The following is a 25,792-nucleotide window of genomic DNA, read 5'->3' as shown; positions in this document are numbered from 1 at the left end:
GATAACAAATCCTTATCCTCATAAAAATACAAAGCCAAAGTTAATGAAAGTCACATTGCTGAGATCCAAAACTCTGGGCTACTATTCAAAATGAGCCACCAGAGAGTTGTTGGTGATTTTAAGGTTCTACATTTATATGGTCAATAATAAAATCAAAGGACACTGTTACAAATGTCTTTCCTCAATGTACCCAAAATTTAGGCTTTTATAAGTTTCCCACAAAACATACTTAACTAGAGACTACTTTCTATACTTATCTTAATCCTCAACTTGTTCAGGAAGGGATATTTAATAACATTCCTGATTTATTATATTTAAGTATATACTTAAAATCATACACAGTAAACTTTCTTCTTTAGAGCTATAGATGACAATTTTACTCTTGACAAGAATTGAAGCAGAAAAAAATTTTAATTCCAATTAGAAAAAATCACTTGGCAGGAAAAGCAAAATCCAAACAATAAAACAAACCAACAAAAACTAATAATCCAAGACTACAGTTTGGAAGCTAACATACTTCATTAAACCTTTCACAGTTCTTGAAGATCAAACGGACGTCGGCCACAAAGTCATCTGGCACTTGGTAGTGTTGGGAATGTTTTTTCTGAAGCTTCTTTTTCACAGTAGATAAATCCATTGGTTTCTTTATAATTTTATAGTAGTTTGGTATCTAAAAGAGCAAATAAATACAGCTAGATAAGGATTCTCCCAAACGCCAAACTTTTTAATTTGAAAATCCACAGCATAATTAATTTTAGGGGGAAAACGTATTAACTAATGAGCCTGCTACTTGAAAATTTTGGGTATAGTGAATGTACTTTTTATCTATGGCCCCAATTTTATCATGAAAATCAAATCATGTTCAGAATATGTGGAGTAACCATGTTATGACGGCCCCAAGTTCTATCTTTAAGAAGAAAATTTGGAAAGAAAGCAAATGGCAATGATAGCCAGTCACTAGTGTTAGATACATCTAGCTCATCAGAATTTTATGGTTCCTGAAGAGGTTATTTTTAAATAGGAAAGGGAAAAAATGGTTACAAAAGGTATGATTATTAGAATATGATATCTTTTAGAGGACATAACTTTCTATCACAAAGTACTCTGGACATAGCAACAGAGGAAGAAAGATTGGAATAACCCCCATCCCCTGCCAAAAAAAAATTTTGTTAACCCCTTGGTGATCATGCTGGGAAGTTCTGGCCCCGACTCTTGGCCAAAAATTTGTATCCTTGGGAAATAACTGAACATAGAGAAGCTTTTTCAATAGTTCATGAAAAATAATTTTAAAGTCACTTTCCACTATAAAGTCCCTGAACTTAAAGACAAGACAGACTTCCTAATATCAGATGATTACTATTTGCACAAAACATATTATGTCTAGACCTTCTGTGCTGTAAAATTCATTTCTGAACCTGTTCAGTAAACAAGTCTACTATTCAGTATTATATAGCACATCGGGTATTCAGTAACATCTTAATTCAGCAAATGTTGGCCAACAAATAAAAGATGTGCACACAGTCTCAGACCACTTATGACGCACTAAGCACCTCCTGTGTTCCTTTTGCTGTGGGACTTCGGAGGCTTGATTCCTTACTGAAGTCCCCTCTAAGTTAAACAAAGAATACTGACTTGCAAAATTTTCCCAATCTTTTCTTAATCTTGACTTTTCATTAAAAAGGGCTTATAAAGGCAGAGCCAGTATAAAAGATTCAATTTTACACGTTTATTCAAATACTTACATAGATTGTTTTCTCCCCAACATAGAGAACCTAGAAGCATAGAACTAGAATCTTAGAAATAATTTAGTCCAATACTCCCACTGCACAGTTTAAAAAGTAAAGGCAAGAATATATGTAATTTTCCCAGTTTTAAGGATGGCTAATGGCAGAACTAAGAGAAGTTGCCTTCTGACTCCTAGGTTCAAGATTATTTCCATTACACCTATTACCCCTTACCTTAAAGGTAATAGAGGACATGGAAATTAAATTCACCATGTCTCCATCAGAGCAACAAAATCTTTAAAAACCAACTCCAATTTTAGTAAGTGGACCTCATATCTACTTGGCCCTACTAAAATTTCTGTTTAATAAGAAATATTTAAAATGCTATTAGGTCTGATGCTAAAACATTTTACACAGGTTACCACAGACCAGTGGTCGGCAAACTCCTTAGTCAACAGAGCCAAATATCAACAGTACAACGACTGAAATTTCTTTTGAGAGCCACATCTTCTCAACTTAAACTTCTTCTAACGCCACTTCTTCAAAATAGACTCGCCCAGGTATTTTGTGGAAGAGCCACACTCAAGGGGCCAAAGAGCTGCATGTGGCTCGCGAGCCGCAGTTTGCCGACCACGGCCATAGACTGTATATCCCTTGGAAGAACCCAATGAGGGAAGAAATAGCATTAGGAAGGAAAACTTGAGCCTCGGAGAGGTTGAGGAGGTTCTTCAGGAAGCTGGAGTTTTAACAGGAGTCCTCACCAGGGTGTACTAAGGAAAACAACTCACCGAAGCAGGAACTGGCTCCTGGAATTCAATACTTAGCTCATGACAATAGAGGTAAAGCAGAAGACGTTCACATTTCTGGCCAAAAAAAAGAGAAAACCCTTAATAAGTTTTTTTTTGCCTAATAAGATCTTCTTGAGAATAAGGACTTTATCATTACAAAGTAATAGAGGCCCGGTGCACAAGATCTGTGCACTCGGGGAGGTCCCTCAGCCCAGCCTGCACCCGCTGGCCGCGAGCCCTCGCGGGGAGCGGGCCCCTAAGCCGTCAGTCGGACATCCTTCGTGTGCAGTGGAGGCGGGAGAGGCTCGCCAGTGGTGAGCCCGGCTTCTGGCTGAGCAGCACCCCCTGTGGAAGCGCACTGACCACCAGGGGGCAGCTCCTGTGTTAAGTGTCTGCCCCCTGGTGGTCAGTGTGAGTCATAGCGACCGGTCATTCAGCTGTTCAATCCATTTGCATATTACCCTTTTATTTTTTAGGATTATTACTACTAGCTCTCCAACTAAACATACACCCAAAGAAAACCGCTTCGTTTCCCGTTTAGTTTTGAAACTATCTTCTGTTCTACTTTAAATGCACTTATCAAAGACAGAGTGCTTTTGTTCTTATCTGATAACAAAGGTAATTTATCTACTATTAATGCAACTATTTATACACATGGAAGGAGTCAGAAAAGCAATATATAGCATTTTGTACAATAATTTATAGATTACTTAGTAATCTGTGAATTACTGCTGTTGCTACTCATGTTGTAATCCCCTGTGGCAGGCCAGACATGTTTTTATTTCCTTTCTTGAAATTATTCCACTCAGGTTCAAAATTAAATAAAAACTATCTGTGTCTTCTCAACCCAACTCTAGAATATTTTTACAAAATCAGAAATAAATTGAAATGCATTTTACATTTAGTTTTCATTTGCTTAAATTTCTCTTAAGTTTGTACATTCTAAACACATACCTTCTCTTCATATATAGTGGAGGAGGGATTTTGTGAAGTAATATACATTAGATTAGAGCCAAACATAATTAACCACAGAACTATGTGAAAGGTATTTTTCTTTTAAATATATTTTGTTAATTTTTTACAGAGAGGAAGTGAGAGGGATAGAGAGTTAGAAACATCAATGAGAGAGAAAAATCGATCAGCTGCCTCCTGCACACTCCCTACTGGGGATGTGCCCACAACCAAGACACATGCCCTTGACCGGAATCGAACCTGGGACCCTTCAGTCCGCAGGCCAACGCTCTATCCACTGAGCCAAACCGGTTAGGGCAAAAGATATTTTTCTATGAAGATCAGACTATGGACTACATGAGCAGAAATCCGACTGAAGCGAGGAAGAGGATTTTAATTCCATTTTTAATATAATGAGAAGCTATTAAAGGATGTTAAGCAAGGGAGTGACAGCCTTGTTTACTTTTTTAAAAAGAATGCTATGAACAGTACAGAGAATGGACTGTGAGGGGGCGGGAGTAGAATCAGGGAGTCCAGTGAAGAGATTGTTATAGTAGTACAGATGACAGACTATGATGGCTATCTCATAGATTAATGATTAGGGGAAGTAAGAACATAATATTATAAAAGTCACTCCTGATTCTTTTATTTCTCACAGATTTCTGGCTTGAGCAGCCAGAGATAATGGTAATATCATACTGGGGGAGACGTACAGTTTTTTATGTTGTTATTTGCTTATTTGTTGCTTTTGCTTTTTGAAGAAGAGAATTAAAAATGAAGATTTTGGTTGAGGCATGTTAAGTGTGAGAAAACTGGGTATAAAAGTCTAAAGCTGAGGGCTAGAGATAAAGATTTCAGAAGTCATCAATGTATCATCAGATGGAAGGTTAAAAATGAAAATGTATCGGGTTACATGTGTATCACACTTAAAAAAACGTATAGCCAGACACCTAGAGAATCCCTAACAAGACATCAGCGTAGTTCACACTCACCCTTTGGTCCACAGGGCTTAATCCCTGTGCAGTTTTCCCCTTCTTACTATGTTGCAAATTGTCGCAATCATATTCAACTTCTGGTTTCCCAATATCTCTGCAAAATGTGCAGATCCAGTCGCCACTGAAGAGGAAAACAGGCAATTAGTCCATATAATGACAACAAAACCCACTCTCAGGAAGCTAATTCCCTAGAGGTTAAGACTCTAATTTGTTTGTTCTCTTTTCTATGTTTTTTTCATAAAGTGGAACTGTATGATAAAACCTTCCCCAAATTTTCCCAGTCACTCTTCAATTGATTACCTTCTGGGAAGCAATATAAAACCAGTATCTTGACATTCGATAGGTCTTCTCACAGTACAAAGTTGATGAGCAGTACTCTGCAGCGTAAGACCAATTCTTAGACACCAGTAATCGCAATGATCCCGTATTAACAAGAGTACAGGATACGGAATTCCTCAGGTGTCCTGTGCTGTTCTGGCATATATTAAACATGCTAAAAATAAAACAACTATTTGTTCATACCCAGTCAAAAACCTAGACACACATGCATACACATACACACACATACACACACATACACATACACACACCTACCTTACCAATACAAGCACATGCACATATATACCTTAGCTTTCAAATCTGCTCATTCTATCAAACCATAAACTCCAAAGAATCATGCATATTCACTTTCCTCATCCCTTACATACATACGTAAATTCTACATCTAGAGACTATACTACTGTGTGCCAACAGCATCAATTCCTTCCAAAGCCTCTGCCTTTGGAGAAGGCATTCAGTGGCAAAATTCTAATGTTCCAGCAGATGTTACTATTCAAAGACAAGAAAAATATGAAAAGCCTTAATTTAAAGACCAAAACGCCAATACTTTCCTCTTCTAAAAGAGTAAAGAAAAAGAAGGCCCTTATTGCATCTCTGGCAAATGACTATGCCTCCTAAGATTTAGATAAGAATACAATTCTTCAGAAAAATATTCTGGCACTATTTTTATATCCACCAGTTTTCTAAGCCAAAAGGTTGAATTTTTCATATTCAACTAAAATCACTGTTTCTCAGAAATCTAAGAGGAAATGTAAACTTTTTTTTTTTTTTTTTTAAATATATTTTATTGATATTTTACAGAGAGGAAGGGAGAAGGATAGAGAGCTAGAAACATCGATGAGAGAGAAACATCGATCAGCTGCCTCCTGCACACCTCCCACCAGGGATGTGCCCGCAACCAATGTACATGCCCTTGACCGGAATCGAACCCGGACCCTTGAGTCCGCAGGCCGATGCTCTATCCACTGAGCCAAACCGGTTTCGGCGTAAACTTTTTATCTGTAGACAGAAAAGGTGAGTTTTCCCAAGAATACCAGTTTATTTTCATTTAAAAAGAAACCCCAGGGGTAAGGACTGGGGAAGGTGAAAGGCAGAAAGAAGTCTGACTCAACCATTTTATGATCTCTGAAATCAACTGAAGTTGAAAATGTGTCAACATAAAATGTTAAAGAAAAAGAGCTCTTCTAAAACAAACTCTACCACCTGTAGATGTAGACAATCCCTAAAAATCTGTGAGCAGCCCAAAGTAATCAAGTTAATGAGTTCCTGACAAAGGTACAGCTGGACTACGTGGTAACCCAGCCCAGCACATCTATTCCATTCATTAACTGGTCTCTCAGCTTGCCTTGGATGCTCAGTGACAGATGTTTTATTGCTTGAAACTAGATTTAGCTGACAGGGGGTCCAAGGACAATGCTCTTGATTTTATCCCCAAATTATTTACTTTTAAATAAGTAATTCAGTAATTGTCTATTCAAAGTTAATGACTAAAAGACATTTCAACTAGATCCAAAGAAAAGCCTGAGAAATCTGCACACAGTGCTTCAGGCAGGAAGAACCAATTAACTACTTGCAGTGGTCAAGAGAAAGCTATTTCTAAAAAAATTCAAAATACTGAAGGTGTTTTTACAAGGAGTTTTTTTTTTTTAAATGTCTTCTGAGAGCTTTCAGACATTAAAAAAGTTTGGGTAAAATTTAATATAGTTGTCATAAAACTAAACAGTATTCATAAACAAAATAATAATTGTAGACCCTATTCAAATTTATGGCAGTAGCCCAGCTGGTTTGGCTCAGTGAATTGAGCATCGTCCCATGCACCAAGAGGTCACTGGTTCGATCCCCAGTCAGGGCACATGCCTGGGATGCAGGCTCGATCCCCAGTAGGAGGTGTGCAGGAGGCAGCTGATTGATGTTTCTCTCTCTCCCCCTCTAAAATTAATAAAAACTTATTTTTTAAAAAATGATGGCAATATATTTAAAAAATTAACTTCAAGAGGAAATCTGCCCTTGCCCCTCATAATTAAGAGTTTTGTCTAATTTGTTTACATTAAATGTAAACTGAAGGCCAGGAAATAATCTACACTCTATCATTAATGCTGCCACACTTAGATCTTGGACATTTTATTGTTCAGCTATTAGTTCCTCTAGAAGGTAACACCAAAGGAACAACAGACCCGTTCTACTATGTGTGCACTGGTTAAGAAGGCCACCTGCCCTAACTTTCTGGTGGCTTTTTGTTTTGTTTTGCTTATAAAAGTAAACAACAAAAAATGAATTCTTTCACTGGTACCTGGGGAAGCTAAGAAGTGTTGGAACGTGACAAGTTAGATGAAAGACCTTTGGACACTTTTCACAGCACAGGAGGTCCCCTCCGTTTTGGCAGACAGCACACCAGTCTTCATTCGGGTCATCCTCTTTGCTGTTGCCATCTCCTCCCATCCTTGCCGACCTGTGCATGAGGCTTCGAATTGAAGACTTTCCATTAACAAGGCTGCTGAGCCCTGACTGTTTGCAGCTTTCATTCGTATCTGTAGGCTCAGTTTTCACATGGTTTTCCACTCCTGGTAATGCATCCAACTCACTCTCTAGATGCAGGTTGGTTGAGAGAGGTGGTGTCAAACTACTCTCAGGACTGCTCAACTAAAACAAAACAAGGACAACCTCTTGAAGAATCATTTAATCCATTATTGTCAGCTGTGTGTGTGTGTGTGTGTGTGTGTGTGTGTGTGTGTGTGTGTGTGTGTAAACCTTATGTCAACATGTATACAGATATACTGACCTAACTTAAAATTACTTTGGAAATCATATTAGTGACATAAAGGAATGAAATTAACCCCAAACTCATTCAGGCGTGTTAATTTGTGATTTTAGGGAGCCGTCTCTGAAATACTGTTCACTCAGATGGTAAGGAAATTAATTTAACAGCGAAGCACACTGACTGGGAAGTGAGCTTAGGGTCACACTTTTCCTAAAGAGAGGTGACACTGGTGTGTGGTTTTTCATTTCACTCAAGAATCTGCTGCGTAGCTTTTGAGGCGCATTCTTCTGCCCACTTATCATTCTACAAATGTAGGAAAATTGTGACAACATAGAAAAGAATCTTTTAAGCTGTTTTGGAGGCACTTTCCAGATTAAGTTCTGGATGAAGAGGTGACACTGCTCCTGCTCCAAACCCAAGGCTGTATGTGCTGCTCTCTAACCCACATACGCTGCGTTCAATATACAGCAGCTCGAGCTAAAATGTCTATGTGCCAACCACACAGAAGCCCGGGCAGGAAGAAGAAAACCAAGAGAGAAATTTCTAAACAGAGAGACTTGTGCCTTCTTTCACCCTGTATTATAAATTCTATACAGTGTTCCATCTGGAAACTCTAAAATGACTAATAATGCATAAGCTAAAGGCAATCTTCCCCCATCACAAAATATGTGATTGTTAAACTTCTTTCATTTAATTCTGAATGTACAAGTCCAGGCAAATAGCCAAGGGTCATCTGTGGCCTGAGATGATTAAAAAATTCAGAATAAGATAGAACCTGACTTAGAATCATGGCAAAAACTATGACCAATTAAAAACAAAAAGATAATGAATCCTTAGTATGATTCCTTTCTGATTAATTACAGCTAACATTTGGAGACGCTGAGTTAGAAAAAGAGATAACTGGCTAGTACCAGGCACAGAAATGCAAGCGTAAGTACATGTTCACGGAGCACTACTCCGTCTACCACACTCGGAGGGAAGGCAGACCCCAGGGGGCTTTACCATGCAGGCACTCCTCCTGCCATCCTCTGTCTTCTCTTGCTTCACGGCTCCTGAAAAGCTACATATTTCATCTTCAGTCCCAGGTTCTTGCTTGACCTTCACTTGATCAGACTTGAAACTAAGACTTGTCTTCTCAGCAGTTCTTCCTGATGACCCACAGCTAATAAAAAAACAAGAAAGGCCACATATGTTTGACTGTGTGGTGTGTATAACAGTAATGTTCATTAATGTGAAAACAACACACAATTTATTAATTTTAGGATGATAAGACACTTCATAATGTTGTTAAGAGGAGTGTGGTATAAATTTAGCTTCTAATTCTTAAACATGTAAATCCAACTTTCAGAAGACCTTAAAAACACGTTATGTTCTGAGGCACTTACACTAAACCAGGTAAGAAGTCTAGTAAACAATCATTTTTCCCTTCTCCCTATAAAAGTAGTTTCAATTCTTCTCTACCCCCAAACATCTGAAGAAAGTAACATCAACAGTAGTTCATGAAGCCTTCTCAAAGGAATTGCTAGTTTAGGTTTTACGGGCGGGGGATTGGGAAAAGAGGATAACAAATAGTAAACAACCTAGAATGTCCTCATTTGAAATCAATGTAATGATACAAGACTAATTAGTTCTATCTAGAACACAAAGCAAAACCACTGGCAAGAGAAGTGAATAACTGGTAAGACTGTATTACTTCTAAGAACGAACACCTTTTTTTTCACTCACTTTGTACTTTTCTTCTAAAAGTACTCATTATTAAAGTATAATTAAAAAGTCAAGCAAGTGTTTGAAAGGACCAATCTTCAAAATGCATGTGCACACATGCATACAAAAGAATCCTATAACATAAATCTTTCTTGCATTATACTAAATCATTTAAACTAAAGAGTAAAAATCAGTCAACATTATTGTATTCTATCTTAAAACACACTCTCTCCCACCACCCCCATTTTCTTAGTTCTGTCCACCAAAAAGGCATAAAAACAATGAATAATTCAGTAGTAATGAGTACCCCTAGTACCTAGAAGACTGTCTCCAAGCACCATTTCTCACTAACATGACCAGATTTCTTAGAGAAATGGCTGATTCCAGGTCTAAAGCAGGAAATGTACAAGGTGAACCTGGACAATCATTTCATAACAACAAACAAGGAAGCTTTCAGAGGATGCTGGGGTTATATCCCCCCCCCCCAAAAAGGGGGGGGACTTTAAAAAGCTCTGACAGGCCAAAGATAGAAAACTTTAAGCATCAATAAAATAACATCTACAATGGTTTGGATCATATAAAATATATTTAAATATATGAGTTCATAAAGTTAAAAATAAAAAAACCACTGGTCACTGTGGAAGGGTGCTGGGAAATCAACTCAATAGGTAAATAAAGAGAGAAAGAATCTATTCACTCAGCTTTTCCCATAACTAAATAGTTGATGACAGAAAGTGTCTCTTTACAGAATTACTTAAAATAATAAACCAAGAAGGAATAATACAATAATTTAAATACATCATTTTTCAACTAGTAAAAAAAAAAAAGTTAGGCAATGATCATTAATGCTCGCTAACACAAAACAAACAAATAAAACCTGACCAGACATTATGTGCCTTCATAGGAATACACAGCACCACTACCCTTTCCCCCAAATCAAACCTGAATCCAATCAAACCTCCTGATCTAAATACAATATAGAGAAAAAAGAGTAGGCAGTGTATTTAAATGACAAAATGGATGGAATGCTATAGGAAAAACAATACACCTCACATACATTGATTCTGATTCAACATATATATTGATGGCAATGTAAAGGTATTTATGGGAAATTTTAAAAGGTATTTATGGGGAAAATTGGGAAATCTGAACATTAACTGTATCTCTAGTAATATTAAGGAATTATCCACTAAATTTTTTCTAGGTGCGATAATAGTTCTGTGGTTGTAAAATTTTTAAATCCTTTTAAGTGATATATTCTGAAATAGTCACAAGTAAATAAGATATCTGAGATTTGTTTCAAAATAATCCAGACCAAGAGGGAATGAACAGAAGAATAAAGATTGGCCATAACTTGGTGATTACTGAAGCTAGGTGGTAAGTATATAAGAGTTCACTGTAATATTCTACGTTTTAAAGTACATATTTGAAATAATTCTTAATAAAAAAATTGTATCTATTAATAATGTAATACTCACCTGCCTCTGCTGCCAGTACTAGACGTACTAGGGGGTCTCACAGGGGTGTGAGAATTGGATAAACCTGCAAATAAGTCAAAATGAATATTAATGCAGGTAAGAATATTCAGAATTCTACCTACTAGTCACAGATTTCAAGATGATCATGATTCACTTTAGCTGCCCTGGCCAGATAGCTCAGTTGGTTAGAGCGTTGACTGATAAACCAAGGTTGTGGGTTCAATAAGTAGGACAACAAATCAATCTCTCCCTCTGTTCCTCCCTCCCTTCCTCTACATAAAATCAATAAATAATTTTTTTTTAATTTCTTGAAAATCAGACCCAGGCTTAGCCCTGAAGTCAGGTATGGCATTTGTAATCATCGGCAGACCTCAACCAGTTCCCTCAGCTGAGCACCACTCCCAGAGCCTCAACAACACGATCCACCAATGAAAACTGAGCAAGAGGAAGCTACTTGCCGTCTCTCCCTGTTATCTGGTACATATACTACTCAGATTCCTATTATTTATTCTCCCTTTTTTTTTCCAGAGTTCTAGAATAATTGTATTAAACTGCAAAAATTATATGACTCAAAAAATGTATTAATGATGCATCTCATGCAAAACCCACATTTAAATTTGAACTATTCTTTCTCTGGAAATAATGAGGTAGTCTGTTTTAGTAAGAAAAAAATAACATCTAATTTATACTAGAAAACTATATCCCATAACCACTCTGCACCACAAATCTGTGGGGAGCTGCTTCAATCATTCACTCATGGGTAAGGTCAATAAAACACCTGGGTTTTGGAAGAGAGCTACAGCTCATGGACTTGATTCGTCACATTTTAACAGTTTCCAATAAATTTAAGTTTTTGTTTTAAAATTGCCATTTGAAAATTCACTTGCCTTTCCTCAACTCTTTTTTTAAAACAATTTTTCCACTTTTCATTATTTTACAAAGTGTTTTGAACTTGGGTTGAAACCAAAGAATTCTTCAACTGATGATCTATATCATGAAATATAAGACATGGAAAGTAAATGTAACTACAAATCCAGCAATGAACATGAATAAAGCTGGGGAGAGGGGTACAATGGAGTGCTGAACAGTGTGCACTACAATATAAACTAGTATTACTTGTTAGCTGAAGAATGCCTAAAGTATTTGAAGAAATTAGAGCAATCAGAAAAAATATACGTTATGAGATTGTTACTTTTGTGCGTCAACTTGGCTAGAATATAGTACCAGTTGTTTGTCCAAATACCAGTCTAAATGTTATTATGAAGGTATTTTAAGATATGATTAACACCTAAATCAGTTGATTTAGAGTAAAAAAGATCAACTTCCATAATGTGCTTCTCTCTGAAAACCTTGAGAGAGAAGACTGAGATGACCAGAGGAAGAATGAATTTGCCTCTACACTGAAGGCTGCAACATCACCTCTTCTCTGGGTCTCTAGCCTGGCAATATGCCCTGCAGATTTCAGACTTGCCAGCCCTAACAATCACATGAGCTATTCCTTAACATCTCTCTCTCTTCCCCTTCCACCCGCGCACACATCTCCTATTGATTCTATTTTTCTGAAACACCCTAATGCATATTCTGGGAGATAATTTTGTACGGTGTTGAAGAAATGAGGCAATACCTCAGCTGGTTTTACCTGATGATCCTGGAGACAGGGCAGAGGGACCTGGAGAGGGATTCATGGTACTTGTAGGCTGTGGGGGTAGGTGACTGCCTGAGATGTATCTACTTAGTAGATTATCTAAACTACTTGAACCAGCATCTTCCAACTAAAGAGAAAAACAAAAAAGATAAATTTGCTTTGATTAAACAGAGACGTTATTCATCTCATTAATATAACCACTTATGCTCAGTTTCCACATAAAGAGACTAGCCTACATCTAAGTCGGCTTAACTACTGCTTCCTTAGGCTCCCTGAGGCTCCACACAGTATAAAGTTGATGTGAATAAAGCTATAATAATAATATTCAACAAACATCTGGCAGATCAGGACGGAGCCAGCAATCCACTAAGTTCTTTATGTTCTGCTATGAAAACAGTGCTGACACACTCTGCCATGTCTACCTTTTCTCAAAACTGATGCAGGACCCTGTTTTTCAACATCCTTGTCCCGTCTTCCTCCATTTATTTCAACAAACATAGCTCCCCCAAACCATTCACCTAAATAGAAATTTAATGTCAATAACTCACTTTAAAGCTCTCAATTGTCTTTATACTCAACAGAAAGCCTGAGACATAAGGTCCCTCATTACACACACACAGAGGGGCAGTCGACAGGCTGTGGATTAAAGAGACGCCTTGGCAATGACTTTGGCCTGATTTCCAATTGAACATCAATTTCCTATCTTTAAAATATTTATCTACACTGAGAACTGTGATGATGAAATGAGAAAATATATATGTAAGAAATAGTAAACATAAACTATTTAATTATGAAAATTACCATAGGTAAAAGTTTATACTATTCCATATAAGAGATGATCAAATTATTCTTAAATAACTGCTACCCTTCTTGCTTACTGGTCTACTTGTATCCACACTTGTCCCTTTTAATCTTCTCTCCTGCTAGAGCAGCCGTGGGCAAACTACGGCCCGTGTTCGGCTGTTCTATCCGGCCCGTTCGGCTGTTCTATCCGGCCTGCGGAGCCGAAAGAGTGGAGGGTTCTCTTGCTCTCCCCTCCGCTCCTTTACTTTGAATTTATATTAGTTCACACAAACACTCCATCCATGCTTTTGTTCCGGCCCTCTGGTCCAGTTTAAGAACCCATTGTGGCACTCGAGTCAAAAAGTTTGCCCACCCCTGTGCTAGAGGCAAGATCACTTTTTGAAAACTGAACACATATATTTATTACTTGCTCTTCTTCCCTCTCAAAAACCCCACTGATTTTCATGACTATAAAACAGGAAAACATGGCATCAAAGCAGAAACTGTGAAACTATACATACAAAAACCAAGGTAGAATTGGATTGACAGAAAACTGATAAGAATAAAGCAGCTCAAAACCTATCAGAGGCAAGGGAGGACTCTTCTAAAAAGTAAATAGATTCAACATCCATTTATAAAAAAACCTATCAACGAAGTGGGTATAGAGGGAACATACCTCAACATAGTAAAGGCATTAATTATAAGTCCAGAGCTACATCATACTTAACAGTGAAAAGCTGAAAGCTTTTCCTTTAAGATCAGGAAAAAGACAAGGATGACCACTCTTGCCACTTTTATTCAACATAGTATTGGAAGTCCTAGCATGAGCAATCCTATATAATAGAGGAAATACGCTAATTGACCCTCATGCCGTCACAAAGATGGCGGTGCCCAAAGCCAATGAGAAAATATGCTAATTGACTGCCCCGCCCTCAAAGATGGCGGCACCCACAGCCACAAGATGGTGGCACTCAGCCCCGCCGGGGTGGCAGGTGCTCCGCACACCTGCCTCAAGAGTCCCCCAGTCCCCTGAGCCCCACAGCCACGCAGGGCCAGCTCGAGGCGCAGGCAAGCCTCGGATGGCGGCTGCCCAGCCGCCCAGGGCTGCCCCAGGCTCAGGTAACCAGGGCCGGCCGAGGCTTGCGCTGCCGGCAGTGGCAGCAGCAGAGGTGCGATGGGGGCGTCGCCTTCCCCTGATCACTGGGTCACCTCCCACCCCTGAGGGCTCCCGGACTGTGAGAGGGGGCAGGCTGGGCTGAGGGAACCCCCCCTCCAGTGCATGAATTTTCATGCACCGGGACTGTAGTTAAGAAAGAAAAAGAAATAAAAGGCATCTAATTTGGATAGAAAGAAGTAAAATTGTCACTATTTGCAGATGACATGATATTATATAGAAAACCTAAAGATTCTACCCAAATATCCAAAATTGCCCTTGCATTTATTTTCTGCTGTTACATAGTTAATGCTACCCCATCTGCTTCCTGTATAGCTTTCCAGGTTTCCTTTTACTATACCATGGAAACTACAGGATAGAAGAAAAAGTGGTTCTTCTGGAGATAACACATTGTTTCCCCTTCTATTTCCTGGTTCATAGAGTTAACTATTTCTTACTGTGGCTGGGCCTTTGTGTAACACCTCTAATTCCTTTTAAACACAAGTGACAATAACAAGTATTGGCGAGAACGTGGAGAAACTGAAATCCTCATACACTGCTGCTGAGGATGTAAAATGGTGCATCTCCATGAAAAACAATGTGGCAGTTCCTCAAAAACATACACATTACTCACAATAGGATCCTGAATTTCCACTGCCAGAAATACAGCAGAGAACTGGCAGCCTGTGTTCACATAAAAACTTGTACAAAAATGTTCACAGCAGCATTATTCCTAACAGCCAAAAAGTGGAAACCCAAATGTCTATCAACTGATAAATGGATGAACAAATGTGGTACATCCATACAATTTGCCATAAAAAGGAATTAAGTGCTGATATATGCTGGACGGACTTATGCTAAGTGGAAGATGCCAGTCACAAAAGGCCACATATTGTATAAAGCCAGTCATACAAAAAGTCCAGAAGAGGCAACTCCATAGAGACACAAAGTGAGTTAGCAGTTTCCAGGAGTTGAGAGGGAAGTGGACAGTGGCTGCCAATGGGTACAGGTTCTTTGGGGTAATGAAATGTTCCGAAATTAAGTGGTGATGGTAGCACACTCTTGTAAATACACTAACAACCAATGAACTGTACCTTCTTAAAAGTTGGGTTTTGCCAAAGCCGGTTTGGCTCAGTGGATAGAGCGTCAACCTGCGGACTGAAGGGTCCCAGGTTCAATTCCGGTCAAGGGCATGTAACTTGGTTGCGGGCACATCCCCAGTGGGAGGTGTGCAGGAGGCAGCTGATCGATGTTTCTCTCTCATCGATGTTTCTGACTATCTATCCCTCTTCCTTCCTCTCTGTAAAAAATCAATAAAATATATTTAAAAAAAAAAAAAAAAAAAAGTTGGGTTTTATGGTATGTGAATTATATCTCAATTTTTAAAAGTAAATGATACTTTTGCCCTAGCTGGTTTGGCTCAGTGGATGGAGCGTCGGCCTGCGGACTGTAAGGTCCCAGGTTCGATTCCGGTCAAGGGCATGCACCTTGGTTGTGGGCACATCCCCAACAGGGGGTGTGCAGGAGGCAGCTGATCGATGTTTCTCTCTCATCGATGTTTCTAACTCTCTGTCCCTCTCCCTTCTTCTCTGTAAAAAATCAATAAAATATATTAAAAAAAAAAGGAAATGATACTTTAATAAGAGAAGGTATATCAGAGAAAACATGGATTCTATCCTCTGCCCACTTTAAAAAATTAAACACTGGAGGGCACACATTCCAGAGCTTCTTGTCTTGATCTCATAGCTCTTCTGGGCAAGGTGACAAGGAAAGTATATGCACCTTCTTCCCTTATGATGCCCAACTTTTCAAAGATGCGGAACATCTACACTTCCACCACTTGGTCTGTGTGAGAAAGAACTAGACCAAGGTCAGAATGACCCTAGCAAATTATTGTAAGTGTGACATTAGCAACCTTCCTTCTCCCTTTGAAAGTTTCTTTAAGAATTGGAATCAAGTCCTGTTTATCCTTTTACTGGAGGCCCGGTGCACAAAATTCGTGCATGGGTAGGGTCCCTAAGCCTGGCCAGCGATCAGGGCTGATCAGGTTACCCGCATCCCCACCTCCTCATTCCCTCGCTCCCTCAGCACCCTGCCACTGGTCCCCCGCCATGTTCTGCACCACCCCCTGGTGGTTAGCACACGTCATAGCAAGCGATCAAACTCCCAGTCTCCTGGTCGAACTCCCGAGGAGACGCTTTGCACATTAGCCTTTTATATATATGGAAGATCACTAATGCCCAGGACTTCAGCATACATAGTGCTTAGTAAAATGTCAATGACTCCTTGAACATGTACACACCCCTCTCTGATTGCCCAAAGCCTCTGAAAACTAATTGCTTTCCAGGCCTCCAATCCCAAACTATCTCCCTGCAATTTCTACAAATATTAGGGAGAGAACTGGACTTGTAATCAGGAGTCTAGGTTGTGAATTACAACTTTTCCAACACATTTACTGGGTGACTTTGAGAAAGTCACTAACCTCTTACTCTCATCCATAAAGTAGATATATTAATTACATCTACTTTATATATATAAAACCCTAAGCTACCGGTAGACCAGTCGACCACTGGACCAGTCACTATGACGCATACTGACCACCAGGGGGCAGACGCTCAATGCAGGAGCTGCCCCCTGGTGGTCAGTGCACTTCCATAGCAGGAGGGTCACTCAGCTGACCGACGGAAGCCAGACATCCCCCGAGGAGTCCCAGATTGTGAGAGGATGCAGGCCAGGCTGAGGGGCCCCACTAGTGCACAAATCCGTGCACACAGGCCTCTAGTATTGTATAAAATGATTTCAAGCATTAAACTGATATAATGTCTGTTAAAGTTCTTTGTAAATTATAAGTTTATAACTTAGCAATTTTATTTTTTACAGACATATTCCAAAAATTTCCATATCGTCCAGTACTCTTAGTACCAACACAACTATAATTTGCTTAGCCAAAAAAGATCTCTCTTAACATCAGAAAAGCAATCAAGTTAAAGTTTACAATGAATTTATGATTTTGAAACAATATTGGAGTTATATTGAGGATTGCTAGTTTTAATGCATGTAACTTTTAAAAATTCAAATATATTCTAAATTTAAAATGCCTCAATTTAAAAACAACAACCAGGGAGAAACCAAGATTGCGGCATAGGTAAGCACCTAAACTGCTGCCTCACACAACAATTTCAAAACTACAACGAAAAGACAGAACGGACACCATCCAGAACCACAGGAAAGCTGGCTGAGTGGAAATTCTACAACTAGAAGGAAAGAGAAAAGCTCACAGAGAATTGGAGGAACAGCAAAAGGTTGAGGTACGGCAAAGGGTCTTTGTGCACGGAGAGGAAGGGCGGCTGAGAGCCTGGCTGACTTTCTCTGGTGGGAGGGGGAAGGAAGCCCCCGACTGCACTGAACCCCAGTTCAGACTGCACTGAACCCCAGTTCCGGGCGAAACCCCGTGGACCCAGGCTCATACAGGGGGAGTCTGGACTGTCAGGTAGAGAGAAAGGCACCCAGAGACTCGGAGACCTAGGGGAGACCCAGGGGAGCCCCGGCAGGCAGGGGTCTGGAGGCGCGCGCGCCAGTGCGCACAAAGACTGCGGAGGTTGCCACACGCTTTACCTAGCAGAAGGGAGTCGGAAGCTCCTGACTGCACTGAGCCCCAGTTCTGACTGCACTGAACCCCAGTTCCAGGCGAGCCCCTGGGGACCCACATTCTTGCGGGGGGGAATCTGGACTCTCGGGCGGAGACTTAGGAGCCGGGAAAGGCAGAAGTCTGCAGGCGCACACGCGCGCAAGGGCAGGGCTGACGGGAAGCCAAGACTGTCTGCTCCGCCCTGAGACTCCACCCCATCCAAGCTGAGCACAGAGGCTTTTGCAATTTGGCAAGTCTGATCCTATAAGGCTGTCTCCAGCACCGAACTTCTCCCAGCGTAGACACAGCTGATCCTCACAGCCAACTGGCCAGGAGGTCAATTCCTCCCGGTGATACCAACAACAATCAAGACTTAACTACAACAAGGCTGTACACACAGTCCACAAAGGGGTGCACCAAGAGTGTCCACCTCAGATTAACTGGGGAGGTCAACCCACTGGGCCATATAGGAAACCTAGCACACAAATCTACCTTACCAACTCAGGGAAGCAGTGAAAATGCGGCGACAAAGAAACAGATCACAAACGAATGAAATGGAGGAAAACAAACGACTGGGTATAGAATTCAAAACCACGGTTATAAGGCTTTTCAAGAATATCCTAGAAAAGGCCGATAAATATAACGAGACCCTCGAAGATATGAAAAAGGACCAACTAGAAATTAAACATACACTGACTGAAATAAAAAATATTATACAGAGACCCAGAAACAGAATAGAGGAACACAAGAATCAAGTCAAAGAATTGAAATACAAAGAAGCAAAAAACACTCAACCAGAAAAGCAAAAAGAAAAAAAAAATCCAAAAAGTTGAAGATAGTGTAAGAAGACTCTGGGACAACTTCAAGTGTACCAACATCAGAATTATGGGGATGCCAGAAGAAGAGAGAGAGCAAGATACTGAAAACCTATTGGAAGAAATAATGACCGAAAACTTCCCCCACCTGGTGAAAGAAATAGACTTACAAGTCCAGGAAGCCCACAGAACCCCAAACAAAAGGAATCCAAAGAGGATCACACCAAGACACATCATAATTAAAATGCCAAGAGCAAAGGACAAAGAGAGAATATTAAAAGCAGCAAGAGAAAAACAGTTAATTACCTACAAGGGAGCACCCATACAATTGTCAGCTGATTTCTCAACAGAAACTATGCAGGCCAGACGGGAGTGGCAAGAAATTTTCAAAGTGATGAATAGCAAGAACCTACAACCAAGATTACTGTACCCAGCAAAGCTATCATTCAGAATTGAAGGGCAGATAAAGAGCTTCACAGATAAGCAAAAGCTAAAGGAGTTCATCACCACCAAACCAGTATTATATGAAATGCTGAAAGGTATTCTTTAAGAAGAGGAAGAAGAAAAAAGTAAAGATAAAAATTGTGAACAACAAATACATATCTATCAACAAGTGAACCTAAAACTCAAGTGAATTAAAAACCTGAGGAACAGAATAATCTGGTGAATATAATAGAATCAGGGGCATAGAAAGGAAGTGGACTGATAATTCTCAGGGGAAAAGAGGTATGGAGGGGTGCAGGAAGAGACTGGACAAAAATCGTACACCTATGGATGAGGACAGTGCGGGGGAGGTAAGGGTACAAGGTGGGGTGGGAACCGGGTGGAAGGGAGCTATGGGGGGGGGGGAAGGAGAAACAATTGTAATAATCTGAATAAAGATTTATTTAAAAAATAAAAATAAATAAAAATAACAACCAGAAAAATATACTCAAAATCCCTAATTAAGACAAGGTTTTAAATCTTTCGTTCAACTTAAATACAAACCTGTATGGGTGGAATATCTGGAAGCGATGGAAGGTTTTCTGGATTGGTAACTGAGGGGATTAATTCTATTGCTGTAACAGATGGGCTGGTGGGACCTCGATTTGCACTTGCCATAGTAGCTGTAGTAGGGCTGGTTGGATTGATTGTGGTGTTGTGCACTGACACAACGGGAAAGGGTCCAGCATGCCCTGGGTTTGAGTGCTGTTAGGAAAGAAGATGCTATCATTATTGAATCAGCAAAGATATCCTAATATGAATATATCTTGACAACAATTTTTAATTTAAGGAAGGTTGTACAAGTGTCTGATAACTATGGTGGAGAAACAAAAAAGTAAGCCCTCTCAAACATATACAGGAAATAAATAATAATCCAACTTAGCCTTTTCATTTTTCTATTCATTTTTGTGTAGTATTTAGGAAAAGCCAAACTTGACAATAATTTTCAACCCATCAGTCCGGTGACATCTTATTCAGAACAAAGATGCATGTAAATAGATCATCTGGAAGCCCCCGCGTTTTTAAACAGCATTTCCTGAAAGCCACTGTTTTGTCTACATTCCTCTCTGACTTTTTTTTTTTTAATAAAAGTAATTAATTGTGTATTGTATAATTTATATGTAAATAATGACTCTACAAACAGAAATATTACATCAATTCCTGACTCTAACCCATGTAACATAATCTCAGTAATTTAGAAATGTGGATAATGATGAACAAAAAAGAACATATCTGTCTCATTGTGAGGGCTGTTATGAGGATCGTTTAAGATCATATAGATGAAAAGCTTTGGAAAATAAATTTCTATACACATATACACTGAGTGGTCAGATTATTATGATCTCTGAACGCATAATAATCTGGCCACTCAGTATATATATTAGAGGCCTGGTGCATGGATTTGTGCATGGGTGGGGTCCAGCCAGCCTGGCCAGGGGGAGGGGACATGGGCGGTTGGCCAGCCTGCCTGCTGGTTGAACTCCTGGTCGAGGGGACAATTTGCATATTAGCCTTTTATTATATAGGATATACACTGAGTGGCCAGATTATTATGCGTTCAGAGATCATAATAATCTGGCCACTCAGTGTAAATCATTTAAAATATTAAAAAATTTTAAATTCTAAAATTCAGGGATTCTGTAGGGACCCTAAAGTATAAGGGCACTGTTCTTAGATGGCTGGTTCGTGTGATTCTGTAGCTTCTGCACTCTTCCAAAGGGTGTACCTGGCCCCCCAGTAACACTTGAAGGCTTTCCATGTACTAAGGGTTATATGATTATGTGAACACTTCTAAGGCAATTAATGACCAGATCCTCAATCATATGTACTTTTTTCTAAAGAAAACCCTATTTACCTAAGAATGTGCTGTGGTCTGCAGGTTCTTTTTTCACTACTTTCGCAACTACCCTTCTCCACAAAAAAACAGCAAACCTCTGATCCATTCCTAATCTTATCTAGCACATTGCCCCAAGGTAAAAAACAAACAAGAGACAAGTAAAGGTACAATAAAGATGTCACATTGTTGATCAAGTGCTTGACACCAAAACCTGTGTAACAAATTTTTAAGTGGGTTCTGATATTTGATGAGCAACAAAAATTAAGGAAGACCTGAAAAGCCATCAATTGATGATATTTTAAAGACAGCTCATTGTGAGATTCAGCTTTGATAACCTAGAAAATGTTCCAAGAATTGAGGGAAATTCTTATAATTACCAGACACAAATTTCTGTGAACATGTTTCCTGAGTATCACATGAAAACAAAAAAACAAGCTAGTAATAAAAACTGGTGTTGAGCCGAAACCGGTTTGGATCAGTGGATAGAGCGTCGGCCTGTGGACTGAAGGGTCCCGGGTTCGATTCCGGTCAAGGGCATGTACCTTGGTTGCGGGCACATCCCCAGTGTGGGGTGTGCAGGAGGCAGCTGATCGATGTTTCTCTCTCATCGATGTTTCTAGCTCTCTATCCCTTTCCCTTCCTCTCTGTAAAAAATCAATAAAATATATATATTAAAAAAAAAAAAAAAAACTGGTGTTGAATTCTGACTTACTCTACCAGTAACAAACACATATAACTGTAAAGACTCTTTTGGATCTACATCTCAAAAAGAAAGGTAGATCTGACTGATTTATAACTTTATTTAACATAAATATATTTTATAATAAAATGCTAGAGAGAGTAGAAGAGATTTTCAGTCCCAGCGTAAAATTTTGACTTTCAAAAGGAGCTTGCTGTACTATTTGAGACACCAGTGGATTCTTTTACTAGAGTAAAATGTTAGGGTTTTACTTCATAATGTCATTATCTACAATATGCAGAAATTATATCTTTTGCAACTATTTAAACTGAAACTTACAATGGAACTTTTAAATGTCAATCTTTAAATGTGAGGGAGCACTTATTCTTCAAAAGCCTTTCCAGAAATAGTTGAAGGACAGTATTTGTCAACTTTAGTTTGCAGATTGATGTGAGTCAGTAAGAGTGCACACATTTATGAATAACCCCCTCCTAGAAATTCTGATTCAGTGGGTATGGCTCAGAATCTATTCTGATGAGGCCTCCCAGTCATTCTGATGGTCTTTTAAAAACCTTTAAAATAACACTAGCTGGTTTAGCTCAGTGGACAGAGCGTCGGCCTTTGGACTGAAGGGTTCCGTGTTCAATTCCGGTCAAGGTTACATGCCTGGGTTACAGGCTCGAACCCCGGTAGGGGGTGTTGATCAATGATTCTCTCTCATCATTGATGTTTCTCTCTCCCTTTAACTTCCTCTCTGAAATCAATAAAAATGTTTTTTTTAAATGTTTTTTAAAAAAACCTTTAAAAGAAACACCACTCCAACTGTTATAAAATGAACTGCATTCTTTCATAACTAGAAATTCTATGTCCAAGTAGCTTCATTTTAAAATCATGCCTCCTATACAAAGATAACCTACTATTCAGACAAAGAGCAGAAAACATGTCCCTAAATACATTTATTTTTAAGGGTGGGTATATCTACATCCCAAAAAGAATAATACTAAGTAGAGAGAAGCAAAAAGTTAAAAATAAAATTTTAAAAATATGTTGTTTTGTTCTCAAAGTCCTTTTTTACGTATTGGGTTCAAAACATCACATTAAAAGTGCAGAGGAACAATTTCTGGAAACTATGGTTCTAATCTTGGTTTTACCGTTATCTCTTGTGACTGGGGGTAAATAACAAGCTCCTTTGTTATTTAGATCTATAAAATGAATTGGCTGGACTAGATCAGGGGTCCTCATCCAATAGTATATAGAGGGCTTAATGGCATCAAAGAAGTTGTTAAAATTGAATACAAAATTTTATGTCTTCATTCTCAAAAGTATTAGTGACTCTCCCCCCACCAACTGATCAAGAAAAATGATGTCTTTTAGTTTTAAAATTGTATGATTCTTACAAATGTAACTCTAGGCATACTTGTCTTTGGAGGTGTGGCTGCATCATGGAATATTGAGGGCCGCTGTGCCTGGGTATCCCTGGTATTCGGGCAGCATTCTGAGCCAATCTCATCTGATGGGCTTGGAAAGCTCCACAGTTCATGTTGTTTCTTTGCATTGTTTGCACACTGATCAATCTTGGAGGCTACAAAGGGTAGAAAGTGCATTTATATAATTATATTTTTATAGATTTATTTTCAATCATTAAATGTTATATAAAAAGACTTCAGTCAGGATACAGAAGGACATAAAGTAAAAAGTGTAAGTCATTCTCCTCATCTCTAGCTCCAAGCCCCTTCTCTCAGTATATGTGTGTGTTTAAAGCATTAACTTAACCAACCCTGGATTAACAGCTCTGATTTGGATGGGGGAGGGGAGAGCAAGAGAGGTACAGGGATGGGAATGATCTGAACAAATGCCTAAAGAATGTATCAGGCCCAGTTAGCGTGGCTCAGTGGTTGAGCGTGGAACTATGAATCAGGAAGTCACAGTTCGATTACCGGGCAGGGCACATGCCCAGGTTGTGGGCTCAATCACCAGTGTGGGGCGTGCAGGAGGCAGCCAATCAATGATTCTCTCTCATCACTGATGTTTCTAACTCTCTCTCCCTCTCCCTTCTTCTCTGAAATCAATAAAAATATATTTTTTTAAAAAAGAATATATCAGTATTGGGCAAAAGTAATCTGGCTCTTTGGCCCAAAATCACATGTGTAAAACAAAATGATCTGGTTTGGAGGAATAAAAACTTGTGTACTAGTGAGTTAATTCTGCTTCCCATGGTAAGTATTTATTTACTGCCCTTCCTCATACTTCCCAACATCCCTGCGATCCCCAGAACAAATATTTAAACTCTGACCTTCCAGTTTTCTCCATGCTAGTCATGTTGAAATGTGTAACTCATTTATAGAGGACAGAGTGTAGCCCTGAGGTCTTCACAATCTGTACCAATAATGTAGTGATACAATGCTCACCTGTTGTTGTAACATCTGAGGGGCTGCTTGTCGTGGGTGCTGTTGTGTTGTTGTTGTTGTTGTTGATACAGGAGCAGGTGGTTGCTGTATCCTCATCTGTTGCAACTGCTGATGCTTCTGTGCATACACTTGTTGTTGCATGTGTTGGAGGCGAAGTTGTGCTAAGTTAATCTGTCCAGGAGTTTTACTAATGTGGTTTGTCCCTGGAGGAACTTGCCCAACTACAACATTAGGAGTATACCCAGGAGCTGGTTTACTCTCTATTACTAGATTACCTGAAGAATTTAAAAAATGAGAATAATTTGCATATAATCAAATAAATCATCTACTTTGTGGATTAATCAATACTTTTCCTTTCCTCAGACAACCCTCAGCACTCAAAGCTCCCAAGAGTATAGCAGGGATGGGAGCTAGGTTTAAAGATGATAAAGATCAGAAACCCAATATAGTCCAAAGCCAAATAATAGGCTTTTGATTGCTCAGATATATTACCTGCCCTTATGCTTTATTTACGTAGATTTACAGAAAATTTAAGAGTTGAAAGAGATGTTATTAGAGGAAGCCCATCTAGTCAGTCTAAATCAGCGGTCGCCAACCGGTGGTCCACAGACCACTAGTGGTCCGTGAGGTCCGAAAGGTTGGCAACCACTGGTTTAAGGAAACCTTTGGAGCAGTGGTCACCAATTGGTGGTCTGCAGACCACTGGTGGTCGGTGAGGTCCGAAAGGTTAGTGACCGCTGGTCTAAATCAATTCTCCTCTGACAAGATTCAAGGATACTCAAGATTACTATTGCTGATCCACCTGCTTTTGAATTGCCAAAATATGCAGGGCAGAGTATTGCATTACTATAAAACTGTCTTCTGTGGAAATTCTGAATGTTTCAAACCACTTATGTCCTTAGAAATGACAATTTTCCTGATTTCTCATATCAATATCCCTGTACCTCTCTTGTTCTCTCCCTTCCCCCATTCAAATCAGAGCCCATTGCTTTCTAAAAACAGCAGGCAAATTTTAGGAAGGTTTGATCTAAGGTAGAGTTGGCAAACCTTTCCTATAACGAGCCAGATATTTTAGGCTTCATAAGAACTGTCATATGTCCTTTGTTTTTTTTGTGTGTGTTTTTTTTTTTAGTATATATTTTTATTAATTTCAGAGAGAAAGGGAGAGGGAGAGAGAGATAGAAACATCAATGATGCGAGAGAATCATTGATTGGCTGCCTCCTGCATGCTCCCCACTGGGGGTCGAGCCCGCAACCTGGGCATGTGCCCTTGACCGGAATCAAACCTGGGACCATTTAGTCCGCAGGCTGACGCCCTAGCCACTGAGCCAAACCAACTAGGGCATGTCCTTTGTTTTTTATTTGCTTTTACAACCCTTTAAAATGTAAAAAACAAATTTAGCTACCATGCCACACAAAAACAGTTTGCTGATGCCTGATCTAAGGCTTTAGCCAAATCTGAATATACACAAACACTACTTTTTCATAGAAGGCTGGCTGTCCACTTCTGCTGTGACAGCTTCTATACACAGTTCTGATTGTGGGAAAGTTTTGGGGGTTTTGCCTTGTTTTAAACTGAGCTACTGGTCTGTCGCTCTGTAACTTCCACCTATGGTCCTTAGGT

At 39.4% G+C, this 25,792-nt stretch overlaps 1 protein-coding gene across 3 annotated transcripts in view; it reads right to left on the bottom strand.

Moving 5' to 3' along the window:
* Positions 1-25,792, bottom strand: part of TRIM33 (tripartite motif containing 33) — a 63,864-nt gene that overhangs the window by 2,963 nt on the left and 35,109 nt on the right. For 2 of the 3 annotated variants that reach the window (XM_080649491.1, XM_080649492.1), the window contains exons 9-18: positions 24,169-24,443; positions 23,178-23,342; positions 19,749-19,949; positions 12,377-12,509; positions 10,738-10,801; positions 8,558-8,717; positions 7,088-7,437; positions 4,456-4,579; positions 2,513-2,587; positions 518-670 (exon numbers count right to left, since the gene is read on the bottom strand). In XM_080649491.1, the coding sequence (XP_080505617.1) occupies positions 518-670; positions 2,513-2,587; positions 4,456-4,579; positions 7,088-7,437; positions 8,558-8,717; positions 10,738-10,801; positions 12,377-12,509; positions 19,749-19,949; positions 23,178-23,342; positions 24,169-24,443 (1,700 nt within the window). The remainder of the gene's footprint in view (positions 1-517; positions 671-2,512; positions 2,588-4,455; positions 4,580-7,087; positions 7,438-8,557; positions 8,718-10,737; positions 10,802-12,376; positions 12,510-19,748; positions 19,950-23,177; positions 23,343-24,168; positions 24,444-25,792) is intronic. The other variant, XM_080649493.1, reaches the window with a different exon arrangement.

This window comes from Plecotus auritus (genome assembly GCF_963455305.1).
Source record: "Plecotus auritus genome assembly, chromosome: 12".
NCBI lineage: Eukaryota > Metazoa > Chordata > Mammalia > Chiroptera > Vespertilionidae > Plecotus > Plecotus auritus.
Note: the sequence above shows the minus strand (reverse complement) of the source record. Positions and strands in the feature narration are given on the sequence as shown.